Source organism: Juglans regia, chromosome 5, assembly GCF_001411555.2.
Source record: "Juglans regia cultivar Chandler chromosome 5, Walnut 2.0, whole genome shotgun sequence".
Classification (NCBI taxonomy): domain Eukaryota; kingdom Viridiplantae; phylum Streptophyta; class Magnoliopsida; order Fagales; family Juglandaceae; genus Juglans; species Juglans regia.
The window spans coordinates 10,033,779-10,049,006 of record NC_049905.1 but is presented as its reverse complement, the minus strand read 5'-3'; the positions used below and the strand labels follow the sequence as shown (position 1 = coordinate 10,049,006).

Here is a 15,228-nt window from a genome sequence, read left to right as displayed (position 1 = left end):
TCCAACTTTTGAAGAAAGAGGCCAAAGATGAGCCCAAGATGAAGCCTCATATGAAGCCCAAAGCTAAGGCCCAATTTGGTAAGATAGGGAGGCTCAATGAAAGGCCCAACAAGCTAAACCTAAGGCCCAATAACATGGCCCAACCCAAAGCCCAAAACCAAGCCTAGCCTAACATATAAACTTGGAGCCAAGTTTCCTAAACTTGGAGACCAAGCCAATAACCTTGCTCAATTGGCTCTAGGAATGCGACACCTATTTTACCATGGCTGAACCATGTGGTGCCCTAGAAGACCTTGGATGCCAAGTTTTGCCTTCCACCATTATTCATGAGACAAATTCTGAAATTGTTATGACACTATAGGACAAACACACAACATGATGCCATATATACTAGGTATTGGCCGATTGACTCAATCTCACTTCTCTTAAGAAATTTTTCTAAAACTAGCATCTTTTCTCTTGTATTAGGTCAAGCAACAACAGAACTAGGCTAGGAACAAATGCCAGCACATGTCATGCACATTTGAGACATGTCAAAGACGTGCACTCCACACAAACACCTTACTTAGTATAATAAGATACCCTTCAATGAATGCCATTGGTTTTTAATCAAACTTGTGTATAATTTTTTAAACAAACTCAGCCCCTCTCAAGAATCAAATCTGAAATTTCAAAACTAGTGTAGGGACAAGAGCTTCACCTTTTTACACATTCAAAATAGGAATAGTACACCTAAAGTTCAACCGAGTACCATCATGAGCTCACACCATTTAGCAAACAAAATCAATCATATTCCCACGCCATAAACTTTGTATCCAAGGTTGGATTAGAGTTCCAAGATTCCGATTTGACCCACACACATGTCTTACTTAGTCACAAAGACAAAAAAAAAACCAATTTGGTCTTCTTGGCCGATGCACATCTCTTCCACCATCTTCCATTTCTTTCACAAGGTTAAGCCAAGTGTCCCTTACCTTCATCTCTCATTCACAAGAAATGAATACCTATGCACCTACATGGACTCTTAGAGCTGAATTGGTTAGGAATCAAGTGGTATTAGGTGATGGTTTTAGTTTGAGAGAAAAGTTTGCATACTTAGCCGATTCTTTTGGGAACTTGAACACCTTTGAAAAATTTGAAGTCTACACCCCACACAAACTCAGTTAGGTCTTCAACCAAAGGGATACAAAGAGGTTCTCCTACCTACACATGAGAAAGCAAAATGAAATACAATCATAACTCCCTACCTGATTGCATCAAGATGAATTACCCTTCTCAAATTCAGTCAAGCCGTGTGATGCTTAGCTTCTTACATGATTCTCTTATTTTTTTTAGCCCTATAAATATCAACCTTCCTCCCTCACCTTCATCCACGCCACTTTCAAGAGCATATGAGTATTATGTGAGAAAACATCCAAAAACACTAGTTAAGAGAGAAACCAAGCACCTTTGCAAGGGAGTTGGTATTGAGTGACCCCTAAAGCTTCATATTGGTAAGTGATTCTACCATAAATCTTTATTGAAAGATGGGTTAACATGTTCAGCTTTGATGTGTGATATAAAAGTGAGTTTTGGGTTGGATTTGGTAATGATTAATCATTGGAAAGCTTACTTGGTGCAAATTTGATGTTTGGTTGGTTAATCGTGTATTAGACTTGGAATATGATCATAAAATGTTTAGATATGAATTGATAAGCTTAACTAAGGTCTTGGGATGATAACTAAGAGTTGATATTTGGAGAAAAACTACATGTCATGCCAAGTTTTAAGTTGATATCTTGGATTGATCATCACACTTGTTTCGGTCTTTAATTAGTTGAAGTTTATCTTGTGAGATTTTGGTTAAGTTTCTCAAATCATGTTTAGTATCATCTAGAGGCATGTTCTTAGTATCATTAGCAATTGGAATATATGATTCCTTAAACCTCTTAGTGTTCATAGGCAAAGTATAAGCCATAAACCTCATAAGTAGTCTCGACTTTGTGAAATGATTTTCGTGATGATAGTAGTTATGTTATAGATGATTATATGATGATAAAGGATATAAATCTAAGGTAATAGTTTGATAATAAGTGTTTTTTTTATGATTGATTTCGGCTATAGGCTTAAATCACATATAAAAGGGATATGATGATATGCATGACCACGGGTTGAGTAGATTTCTCATTGTTAGAGTATGATTCTAAAGCTTTATATGGATGTAGAATATAGAATATATGAGCTTTGTGAATTGTGATGAAGTTTTGGGATCAAAATGCTAATAATGAAGGTTTAGGGTGATATATGCAATTTCGGATAATGTGTGGACAGATTTGCTAATTTGGATTTTGTGTAGTAAACTTTGTACTTTTAGTATATCTCTTGTTTCAGCCACACCACCCTTAGAATTTAAAAAGTTTGTAAGTTGGCTTCTAACTTACTCTTGAATAATATTTATATAATTTTGTATAAACACCACATTCATGTTATAAATGTTATTTTGAACATAGAATGTTATATGTTACATAATGAGCATTTGGTCATTTATATGACGTGTTGATAACTTGTTAATTTTGCATGAACATGTACTATTGAGCATGATACATGAAAATATGTCATATTTACATGAAGCATATTATATGTCATGAAAAGAAGCAAATGTCATGAAATATGTTTTGTCGTGAGTATAGTATGAAAAACATTGTATCACTACCCAATGTTAGGTTGGGGAGATATTCTAATGGAACTCCTTTATCCACTCTGGAATGACTAAAAATGTAGTGGTGACCCCTAAGTTGACCAAGAATAGTCAACGAGCTTTGACTAATTCCTCTATAAAGGATTCCAGGTGAAGTCATGGATATGGCATCTAATTTTGGTGGGTGCATGAGTATGAAAAGTTATGATCAATGCATTGAAAAATATATATGCGTAGCTCGATGATATAGTTTCAACTAAAGTTGTACTACGGTCAGTGATAGGTACTCACAATGCAAATGGGGAGTCGTGATGTTACCATATGTTAATAATGATTCTGATAAGAGAAATGAGATATTTTGAAAAGATGAAGTATGAGATGTTCTCTGTAAGAAAATGTGCATCAAATTTTTCTGGAAGATGGTGAGGAATCTGTGTGAGACATACAATTTTTATGCATCTCATACAAGCATTGCATGTTTATTATTTGTCATGTTTATATTATCTTTGTGTATGTTGGTTGTTAACTTACTAAAATTTTAAGAAATCCCACTATGGTAGTCTAAACTACCATTCTCCTCGAAATAATAGAAGTGATGATAGGACCAAAAGATGGTGAACCAAACCCCTTGCTAAGGATGATTGAGAATGAACCAAACCCTGGCCGCAAGTTGGAGCTGATTGTGTCTTTCCTGGAGATGGTCTTGTACGCCGTACAATGCATTAGAGAGATGCTTTAGAAATGCTTTGTACCCGCTATGAACCCATTTTGTAATTTGTATTAAGGAGATGTGTTCTCCATAAAAATATTGAACTATTGCCTTACTACTTGGACACCTACTAAGTAAGGCATTTGCTATGTTTAATTAAAAGTTGTGATGTTTTAGTTTGTTCTGGTATAAAAAAATTTTACAAGTCACATTTCCGTTGCGAATTATTATATACTGCTAGAAATATGCTAAGAGGCATTGCATAATGTTTATCATGAACAGGGAGAGTAGCCTTGTGTTATATATTCCGATACTTCAAGTCTATGTTCCATCCCAAGCGAAGGTTGAGAGTGTCACATATAAAGGGTCTCTAAGTTTAGTACAATTGGGTCTCTTGTAATGTGCTTGTGAGGAGCTAATTATGTATTTAAAGTCAGGTGTTGGAGGCAACATAGCATGGGAATTTATTTTGCATCAGAAATAGAGATTCAGTCCGCATACTTGCTGTTGGGATGAGTTGTTAATTTTCACAAACTGTAATGCGCATTTTATGCATGAATAATGAACAGAAGACAACAAGTGAATCTGTGGACTTTTATCGTCGGCCCTTTGACTCTGAACAAATGTATGAGTTTCAACTTTCAAAACTCTATTTGCAAACTTTATTTGGATATTTTATAAATAGTATAGTTCTCGCAGTAAATACCGCGCTTACACATCAGCTTGTAACTGGCGTAACTCTTTAATCTTAGGTCAATCACTTGTTTGGTGTATAAAGACCTGTTACTAGCTTAGATCTCACAAGTACATAACAAAGTGGTATTAGATCGAGCTAGCAGAATCATAGATGGATGAGCAGAGGACAGGAGAATGATGATATTGTATACATGTCTCCCAAGTCCCATGTTCCATGCTTTAGCAGCACAATTAGACAAAGGCCATTCCTGATTTGAGTATGAGTACTGAGAGAGTAGAAAGAAACCATCAGCATACTAGAATTATCCAAATTAATTGAGCATTCAACTGAAAATCACAAAATTGGATTTTCCCCCATTGAATAGATGATGAGAATCCAACAAGTTGGATTTGCAGTGTAAAGTAATCTTTTAAGTTCCAGCCAATTCCGACAAAAGACCGAAGTGCTGTTAGCAACATAGGAAGATGAAGATCGGTTGGCAGAAGCAGGTTTGGGATAATCCACTTGTTGAAGGAGGTGGACTTTCTCCTTTGTTACTCGTCATCCTCACACTGCATACCACACTTTTTTTTATTTTTTTATTTTTTTTTTATTCTTCTTAAACTAATTAAATTCGTCTACTCGTCATCCATACACTACACATTTGATAAGATAAAAAAAAAATTAACAATTAAAAAATTATGTGTAGTGTATAGCGTGAGAATGATGAGTAGAATAATGGAACGAAGTGGGCTGAGACCGTCTACCACAATATTTACCATGGAAGAAAGTACATGAGGAAAAGCATTTGAGGCATAATCCTCATCCGATTTTAGAACTAAGAATCCGGCTCTAAAGCAAAAACATAGATCAATTAAGATGATGAGTCATTGTAACCCGACGAGAATTTCATTAAATATCCTTTGAGAAATTGACATTTACAGAATTCATAGGAATATGAGGCCCCAGCATAAATTTTTTGTAAAAACATTAGGCTTTGAGAATTCTACAGATTCACCTTTATAGTGTCCTATAAATGTTGTGTGAAAACATTCACATCCATGTAATGAATCGATAAGCGCATATGCACCTTAATGAGAACTTTTTTCTTTGGTTGAAGCAAACTTTCACGCTTCACTGTAAAGAAACATGAACAGCAGGGGCTGCGTAAATGATTGTCCTGGATGAGGAACAGACCACTAGGGTATGCTTTAGTCCAGCAACTGCAAAAGTTCACAGCTTCTCTCCTACTGCTCCTTGAAGAGTTCACGACCTATAATCATTCTTCTAATTTCACTAGTGCCAGCTCCGATTTCATATAGTTTGGCATCTCGAAGCAGCCGACCAGTTGCATACTCGTTCACATATCCATTACCACCCAGACACTGTATAGCCTGCAATATTGAACTTATCCGAGTGAAACAGTGGACAAACCATTTTGTGGGAAGTGGGAAATATACTTGTACGGGTGTAGCATATTATTCAGTGAATGAACTCCACTCTTGCCAAGAGGGGAAAAAAAGAAGAAAGAATGAACTCAATGGTTGCTATAGTGCTATTGGTCCCGGGTCAACATAAGGAGGGACTCTGTTGGATTGGCTGTCCTTATTTCTCAGTGAAAAAACCATTGGAATTTTCTTTTTACAAGTCGGTTAAAATGTTATTAAGATAAGAGAAAGGTGTTAACCCAGTTTACAGGAAGTATACAACAAAAAGAAGGTATCCACCAAACTAGGAAAAGGGAACTACAGATTATTTGTTATGCTAGCATGGGCTTTTTTCTTTAGGGGACGGGGGAAGAAAAATCGCAAGTAATAAGGTTGCATCAAATGATATATTTCAAACAATATATAAGCAAAACATGAAATGAACACAAATAAGTGCTGCAGGAACTTTCACCTGCAAAGCCACTTGGGTGGCTCTTTCGGCTGCACAAAGTATAACTCCAGCACAATCCTGAAAATTTGTGTTCCAAGTAAGTTGGCTTATGTTTCAGTTTAAGCATCCTATGGTACTATACGAGAACCTCATAATTTCTCTCTTCCATTATTGGACACTCTAATAGTCACAAGAATAAACAAGTAAAGAAATAGCTGAAACCAGAAAGCATTGCATTTGTTAAAAAATCATTCATAGAATCAATAGAAAAATAGAAAAGCCACATTTATATAAATAAGAAATGAGTTTTGCTACTCATCATCCCCACACACCACACACCACTTATTTTTATTTTTTTTAAAAAAAGTTTTTCGTTTTATTCTTCCTAAACTAATTGAATTCTTCCACTCTCATCCATACACCACACATTTGGTAAGGGAAAAAAATTAAAAATTAAAAAATTGTGTGGTTTATGGTGTGAGGATGATGAGTAGAATTTTTCATAAGAAATTTGGTACAAAGAATAAGAAAGAAGCCATTAACCCAAATTTCTTGAGCTAAAATGAAAATGGAATTAACCAGAAATCATGAATCAACCTTGCAGCATTTATTCAGACTTGGTCAAAAATTACAATAAACACATGAATGAAAATCAATAGCTAAAAATATGCACCGCAAGCAATGTATAGATTATGATTGCCTACATGGAGATGTATAATGATAAAATTGGATCTTCAGTTCACCTAGAAATTTCCATGTGCTTTATGGCTGCTATTATGATGGCAATTATAATAAATATTCAATCGTAAATGTCAGTTTATAAACCTTGAAATAAATGAGGGTTTTGAATGTACACAAAAAAAAAAAAAAACGATTACCAAAACAAGGTTTGACCCTAAAGAGAGAAGGCACATATATAATCTTGGAGAATAGATTATCCTAAAAGAGTTAGCAATTAGAAATAGCCCAATAATTTATATCACTTAAAACACTTTAACGACCATACAACATAGGAATTGATTAGCCAGTATTTGCAGTCAAAACAGGTCAGTCTTCTTTACTTGCTCTGCCATGGATAACAGTGGTGCTACTGCTACCTAATAGACAAACTGAAAAAAAAAAATCGATTGTACAAGACTACAAGTGAGACATAGTTAAGAGCTTTTATGGTTGGAATGGACGTCAGAAGCTCCACCATAACTGGCAAAATTATTTTATTGTAGAAATATGTTTAGAAGATGAATGTAAGACGGAAAATATTGATTAGAGACCCTAAACCTAGAGAATATATACTTGGACCAAAATAAAGAATAAAGGTAACAAATAAAAATGAAAGAAAAATAAGTGTCAAATAGCACCTTAGGGTTAACTTTTCCATTGTCACAGTCCCTTGCAACAGAATACACGTAGGACCTGGGGCAAAAAAAGATATAGTTAACCACTGCCATGTGAAAATTGATGACTCAAAAGCACTGTCATGAAATCAGAATCCCATACCTTGAGGACTGTAAAGAAGTATACATGTCTGCAAGCTTACCCTGTAATTTCGGGTCATAATCAGCATAAGAAAGAACTAGATACATGAACAGAAATCGACTACACAACATCTGAATGAACACTTGTTCATATAATAATCATGAACCTGTATAAACTGAAATTCTCCTATTGGACGACCAAACTGCTCTCTCTGTCGAACATAAGGAAGAACAACATCAAGGCATGCCTGCATGATACCAAGAGGCCCAGCTGCCAAGACAAGCCGCTCCAAATCTAGCCCTGACATCATGACATAGACTCCTGAAATCAAACGCAAACATCCATTAGAATATCACGTTAGGGCAAAGACTAAAATTGAAAGATACGAGCATGTCTTCATTACTTGCTAGAATGAGAATCGGAAACATTTCAGTTGCATTATCACAATAACAATGTTTAGACCAGCGGCAACTATGTTTGCTTAAAACAATCAACACAACCAAAATTACAAGAGTAGTCAAATTTAAGCATGCAACATGCCATCGCTGGCATTAGAGACCCAGTATCATTAAAGTGATTCCTTTCCAATAGCAAAAGTATGAGTCAGGAAATGCAAGACCTTTTCCTTCCTGCCCAAGAACATTTTCTTCTGGAACAAAGCAATTCTCAAAGACAAGTTCGCATCTGCTCAGAACATTGCCAGTATTAGTAGAATAATGAAAAAGAGGAGCAGGAATTGGGATTCTACATAGAGAAATTCACTTAAAAGCAATGCAGACATACGTGTCACTTCCTCGCATCCCAAGTTTGTCTAGTTTCTGGGCAGTACTGAATCTGCATTTAATAAAATAGCATTTGCTTTAAAATAAATAAAATCAAGGATGCAAGATTTGTTGTTTCAAACTCCTATGGTTAAATAGCCTGCCTAATTTTGGTTTCAAATCATTTCAAGTGATTTTCAGTGAAAAATAAAATTTAGAATCATTTGGTTATAAATGAAAGGAATAATACCACCCTGTTGTAGTATCTATTCATTTACCTACTGTTGGAATACAATTTAAATAATTAAATGTAGTTCTTCCCATCATCTTAAACTATTGGCACAAGTGGTGATTTAACATAGTATCAGAGCATAAATCTTGAATTCGAACCTCAACTCTACACTTCACCACCCATCCAATTAAGAGGAGGTTTGGATAGTAAGTTGAGTTGAGATGAGAGTTGAAAGTTTGGGAAAGTTGTAATGATTAGATGAGATGAGTTGAGATCAACTCATTATCCAAGCAAGGCCTAAATACTCCATGTGTTGGGCCCAATTATGAAGGGAGAGTCTGGCCCACACAGGAGAGGAAGTGTTAAAATATAATTTAAATAATCAAAATTTACCTCTTTCCACTAGCTTAATTTTTTAGGACAATTGATGATTTACACCTATTCTAAAATATACTTTCTACAGCTGTTGTGGCAGTCACAATCATTTCTTAAATAGCATTGATCATGTGACTGCTGGTCCAACAATTCGAGCACCATCAAAACCACAATGTATATTAATGCTAATTGAAAATAGTGTATATGCCATCTATTAGTCACCATTACCAAAACCCACTCTTGGACTGGCTACAGACTATAATGAGATAATTACTAGAGTACGTTTCACAATGACATTCAATAAAATGTTGGACTAGCACATTTGAAAAGAGAACCAGTGAATCAGCTTTTGTGCAACTACCCAGGCATTCCCTTCTCAATGATGAATGCTGTGATTCCTTTTGAGCCAGCTGTGATGTTTGTTTTTGCATAAACAACCTGGCCCAATATTCAAAACCAGTTATAATAAATTTATATAAGAAACGTAGTGCAACCAAGAAAGCAAAATTGATAGTTGTATAAGCTATTAAATTCTCTTTATCCACGTGTTTTTTTTCTTTTCCCTTAAATTAATTAATAGGATTAAGAAAAATTGCAATTAGAACTTAGATGATGTACGATTGTCTACATGCATGACTATCTAAGCACATATGCTGATAGATAATCTATTTACATGCAGAAGAATATAGCTCAGAAGCAAACAACTAATTATTCAGAAATTTTTTATTTTTTCCTTATTTTCTAACTTTAAAGGGTGCCTATAGCTGTCCAGTGGATTAAAAGTATCTTTTTTCAACCTCAGTCATTCTCGAAGAAAGAATTGGCTCTTTCTCCCTACTGTCAATTAAATGGCATAGATGAGTGTAAGGATAGTATCTTGTCAACTGGAACTGAAGAAAAAAAAATAAGCTAAGCTCGCATTCCTTACAAAAATAATAACAATATATTGTAAGCTAAAGAAGCCACTTTATAAAATAACACAATCTCTGACCACTGAAACATAACCTCACAAGATGATGGGCCTAACGTATGAACAGAGCTGACATTGGTGTTTCAGATTCAAATAGAAGCAACCTCCTGCTCCATGGTTTATATGTTTTAGTATTGAGATTAGTTTCTTTCCAGTAATATTTGAGACACTAGAGACAGTAAAGAGTTTAACACTGCCATAGAAAGTAATGGCTATTTTGTGAGATTATCATGAAACTAGTTATTTATGTATTGAAACATGTTAGCCTATTCTCTCCACTGAGAACTATAAAAGTTCTGAAACCCTCTCCATATTAATGAGAAAGAAAATCAGAGTGTAAATTTCAAGTATACGCCATATGTTCTTTTATAGGTAAATTGCACACCATATGTTGGCTGACATATATCTTATACAGAGGAAACTGACACCTATTTTGCCAACATATAATGATTGCTTTATCCATTCTACATGCAGTATACAATGAGCTAATTTATGATGATAAGAAACATGAAAACAAGAGGAAAGCAATTCCTACAAAATACCAATGTCTGGGCAACTGGGCCATTGGTGCACCACATCTTGTTCCCGCTTATAATATAGCCCCCATCTACACGATCAGCCTTGCATTTCATACTAACAACATCAGATCCAGCTGAAAACAACAGAGACAAATCAGCCACCCTACATTAAGAAAAGCTAGGTAGCCTTCAACAACATCTATAATATAAGACCAAAGCAGAGTAGTTGCTATAAGTTACCATTGGGCTCACTCATTGCAAGAGCTCCTACATGCTCCCCACTGATAAGCTTCGCAATAAGAGATTCACTTGGTTAGCCACAAAGAAGTCTATCACACCAGAGAGAATTGATTTGACAACAAAAATTGAGTATGTGAGAGGCCAAGTGGTGTCATGCATTAGAAGTGAGAGAAAAATTCAATTCAATTAATAAGGAGCACTCAGATTACCAAAATTAGTGAAAAATATGACCATATTAAGGATTATACAACAGGCATATAAAGTTTATCGCATAAATATACTTTTGACATTGATAAATCAGTGGAGTTCAATTCCTTTATCGCATTCTCATATTCAAATTTCTCTCTTTTGGACTCATCAAAAGCTTGCACTTCAATGAGATTTCGTGGGGGAGTGGTCTACCTTCTCTTCTCCTCTGGTTCTTATTATAGCCTGGTTGGGTTCTTAATATCTCCTTGTTCAATAAACTACCTACAGAATCCAGAAATAGCACCATGGGCAACACCCATCTCCCTCCCCTCAACCCTACTGCCTTCCAAACTTATGTACATTATACATAATAACCCATTTCTAAAGGCTGGTCTTGCATCAAAGGATATAATAAAAACCTTAATTATTGCCTCTAGATGAGTCTAAAAGCCATGCTTGCAATTCCATTTCGTAGCCTCATATATGTCATAATTACTTGAGTGAACATAATTTGCTTAGTTTGGTATCCATTGTAAACTGCTATATCAAAGATCTTCTGATGCTTTACTTGATGAACCAGTTGAACAATTAAGCATAGAATAATTTGAACATATAAGAACAACAATAATAACACAAGCAGAACAGATCTTGGTTATAAAATAATTTCAAGTTGAAAATAATGTGCATTTTGGCAATTTATATATTTAGCATAGTGATTTTTCAAGTATATAAATAATCCACTAAGCAGCATTAGTACAACAAAATCAAATTGAAGTCGGCCAATATTTGTCATCAGAAATAATAAGGCATGGTTATAAAAGTTCTAATAGAAATAACTAATTTAAAATTGATTAATATGGAACCTTTGGCAAGTATTTCTCCTTCTGAGCAGGGTTTCCATTCCTCACCTACAAAAGGAAGGAAAAAAGCGGGATTGAGAACAGTTAAATGACACCAGTGATTATTAAAAAAAAATGAATATCGGTCTCTAGATTACCAACTGATTAATGCACAGGTTAGAATGGGCACCATAAGAGAGGCCAACAGACCCAGAAGCACGACTTATTTCTTCCATTGCTATACAGTGATACAAGTAACCAAGACCAAGTCCTCCATATTTCTCTACAAGAGAACCAAGAGTTAAGTACTGGATTCTAAAAGTCTGGTACAACATGGTCAAAATAAAGAATGAGCTGAAATACTGAACTAGTACTTATCCTGGACTATATTCAAGAAAGTTTCTAAATGACAGAGATATAAACACAAATTTCAGTTAACTTAATAAAGATAAGTCATTTGGAAATAGTGACAGTACTAAACATGAGTTTACTGTAAAATTGCACCAACGAATTCATGTCATGGAGGGAGCAGTGGCAGAATTTGATTTACTTATCCATTTGGAAGGTATGCCCACTCACACACACTCTTTCCACGGATAACCAAATCATACTCTGCGAGTTAATTGTGCATTAAAAGCACATAAAAAACCCCAGAGTTCTCAAAGACAATTCTCCTACATATGTTTGTAGTGAGAGTGTCCACAAGAGATCAATTCATAGCCCATAGCACTGATTGCGGCCAAAAAAAGGATGTCACGCACATTCCCTGATTCCAAATTCCAACTTTGAGACGGTTGTTGGCAAATGATAACTACAAATCCGAACAAATCCATCCCAAAAATTAATGCCAAAACTATAACACATATTCCATATACTGCAGAACCAATTTATAATATATAGAAAGAAACTCCAGAAATTAACTCTCTCATTTTAGTGAATTAATGAAGATCAAAACAGAACTCCCGTTTGGATATAAGAAGTGTTTCATATCATCCCACCTCATCTCATCTCATCAGTACAATTTTTTCAAATTCACATACAAAATATAATAATCAATTCAACTTTTTCAAATCTCCAAAACAATAATAATGGTAAAAAATAATATTCTAACAATATTTTATTCAACTTTCAACTTTCATCTCAACTCACTATCCAAACGAACCTAAAAGTCTTATACATAATGAAAACACTACCTGGTGCTGTGATTCCATGGAGGTTGAAATCACCCATGAGTTTCCATAAGTTAACCTCCTAAAACAAGAAATACAATTATATTTAAACAATAAGGGAAATTAAAACCATGAAAAGAGCATGAATCCAAAATACCTTTGGGAAATAATTCGTTTGGTCTATCTTTGACGCATGAGGGGCGATGTTTTCTTGCGCGAATTGAGCAACACTTTCTTTGAACTATATTTATTGCATAGGATGATGTCAAATTGCAATAGGCATGATGGGATTCACTTACCAAACAACAAACATATGATTGCTGAAGAAGGGCTCCATAAAAAAACAAAATCTATAGCTAAAAAGCTTCCAAGTCAGATGAAAGTAATCAAAATCCACAAATCATTTCTCTTATTTCCCATAAAATAAAATCAAGCCAAAACGCCAATCCAATCCCTTCATGAGCTGGTACGTATATTACATACCTATATACCGAGAGAGAGAGAGAGAGAGAGAGAGAGAGAGATACCTGTATCTGAGTATCATCAAAGAGTAGAGCCGTAGAAAAGGAAGCGCACTGTCTCTTCCCTCGGAAAACAGAAGCGCATAAAGACCTCTTTGAGAAAAGCCTTTGCATTGTCCCTCTCTAATCTTTGTTCGAATGAAAGAGAGAGACTTTTCAGATGGAGAAGCAGATGAAGGATGAAGATGATGATGATGGAGAAGCAGATAAAGATGGTGAAGAAGAAATGTCTGGCAACGCGAGGAATGATTATACTTCCGGCAGAGGATATGCACTCGTCATAATAATTTTAATTGCAAGGACAGGTTTTGGCCCACTAGTGGATTTGTTTTTTTATTCTAATTTTCGTAAAGGCAACATTACAGCTACTACAACACAAATAAAATAAAAATAAAAATAATATTTATAATTTCAGAATGTCTCGTGCATTTTTTTTTAAATATTGATAAATTTATATTATTTAAAAAAATTATTTTTTTAATAATAAATTTCATTTTTTTAAAAAGGGAATGTGTAATACTTATACACATTATATCTAAGTATTACTCAAATAAAAATAAATATTGGACCAAAGGATTAGACCCTCACCATTTTAACATTTTCTTGGATTAACTGAGAGGGGAACCACATAGAAGGTGGTTTTTATACAATTTGACTTGTGCACTATGAATCCACGTCTACAAATCGTCACGATTTGGGTGGTGCTGCACTTTACTGTTTTGGATAGGTTGCTGAAGAGATTTGCTTTGTTTTTCTCCTGTTCTAAGATGCTGAAAACTTATTCTTAGAGATGCTACCCGCATACGCAGGACGGAGTTGACCCTTTCCCGCACCTTATCCCAGTGCCAAGGGGCAGATGAGTAGCATTACTCTTAAATAAAATCTAAGACGGAACTAGTGTACTGTGGCTAGAAGAAGTGATGAGATGATTTCAAGGGTGGATGTGGTTTGCGGGCAGTAGTGAGTCAGTCTTTCAACTTAATTTTCTACAAGTATGAGGAAATGTCAGCTCCTGACTTTTAGGAAATGGTAAGATAGATGGCAGATTGGACCAATCATAGTTTGGCTGACTTTTGAGGGACAAAAGGTTGTAGATCGATCGTTTTTGGCCATGGAGAAGAGAACTTAAGGGAAATAACACTAAAATGGATATGGTCATAGTGAGAGGGATGGAAGGAGGGAGGAGGGAAGAGCTGATTCATATTAGTAAATTGCTTAAAAAGAACAAAAAATTTATAATTAGCATACTAAAATCTACAACAAACAAACTATCAAATATTATAAGAAAAATAAAGAACAACACAACAATAAAAGAATACACTCATAAACTAAAGTAGTTCAACAGTAAGACTTATGTTTACAGGTTAGATATAGAAAAAATCATAACAATAGAGATTTAGAATTGCTCATATATCTTGAAAGCATATCAATATCCGTTTTTTAATATATTTATCTATCTATCGATAAAAAGATATAAATTTCTATTTGAATTTATCTCTATATCTAAATATGAAAGAACTAACAGTTAAAAGATGTAATCAATGGAAGGTTCTCACCATGTTCTCGAGATTGTTCTCCGGCGATGCCTCTGGATGAAAGAGACCACCATTTTCTTTCTTTTTTCCTTCCTCGTTGACCACGACGACTGAAACGATGCAAAAAATCTAAACCCGAAATGACACCTATAAACAATCGGGTTTTTTTTTTTTTTAATGCATAGTCAACATGCTACATAAAAAAAAAATTAAAAAGATATATAGTCACTATGCTACATAAAAAGAAAAAAAAACAAAGAAAATGACAAGTTATAAAAAAAATCAAGTAAATAAAAAAACTAATGGCCTAGATTATTCAAGAAGAGGAAATTTATTAAATGGACAAACTAAAAATAGAAAAAAAGTTAAAATTTGAAAAATACCTAAAAACATACCAAAAAAAAAAATATGAGTTTTGCTACTCATCATCCTCACACACTATATACTTATTTTTATTTTTTAA

The 15,228-nt window shown here is 34.6% G+C and overlaps 1 protein-coding gene across 1 annotated transcript; it reads right to left on the bottom strand.

The window, feature by feature from the left end:
• Positions 1–4,945: 4,945 nt before the first annotated feature.
• LOC109009331 (isovaleryl-CoA dehydrogenase, mitochondrial) lies at positions 4,946–13,507 on the bottom strand. The gene is made up of 15 exons (XM_018989778.2): positions 13,237–13,507; positions 12,867–12,950; positions 12,734–12,791; positions 11,699–11,823; positions 11,565–11,609; positions 10,513–10,561; positions 10,297–10,406; positions 9,146–9,222; positions 8,200–8,250; positions 8,036–8,100; positions 7,583–7,737; positions 7,438–7,478; positions 7,299–7,353; positions 5,962–6,018; positions 4,946–5,456 (listed from the first exon to the last, which is right to left on the bottom strand). Exons 1-15 carry the CDS (start codon positions 13,342–13,344, stop codon positions 5,310–5,312), a joined length of 1,227 nt encoding a protein of 408 aa, XP_018845323.1. The 5' UTR covers positions 13,345–13,507; the 3' UTR covers positions 4,946–5,309.
• Positions 13,508–15,228: the final 1,721 nt, after the last annotated feature.

Excerpts from the sequence above, each read along its gene's own strand:
- LOC109009331 (XM_018989778.2), bottom strand. The coding sequence starts at position 13,344 with ATGCAAAGGCTTTTCTCAAAGAGGTCTTTATGCGCTTCTGTTTTCCGA. Across the intron at positions 12,792-12,866 it reads AAACGAATTATTTCCCAAAG|GAGGTTAACTTATGGAAACT; the intron begins GTATTTTGGATT and ends TTCTTGTTTTAG. Across the intron at positions 7,738-8,035 it reads TCTTGGGCAGGAAGGAAAAG|GAGTCTATGTCATGATGTCA; the intron begins GTCTTGCATTTC and ends GTTTGATTTCAG.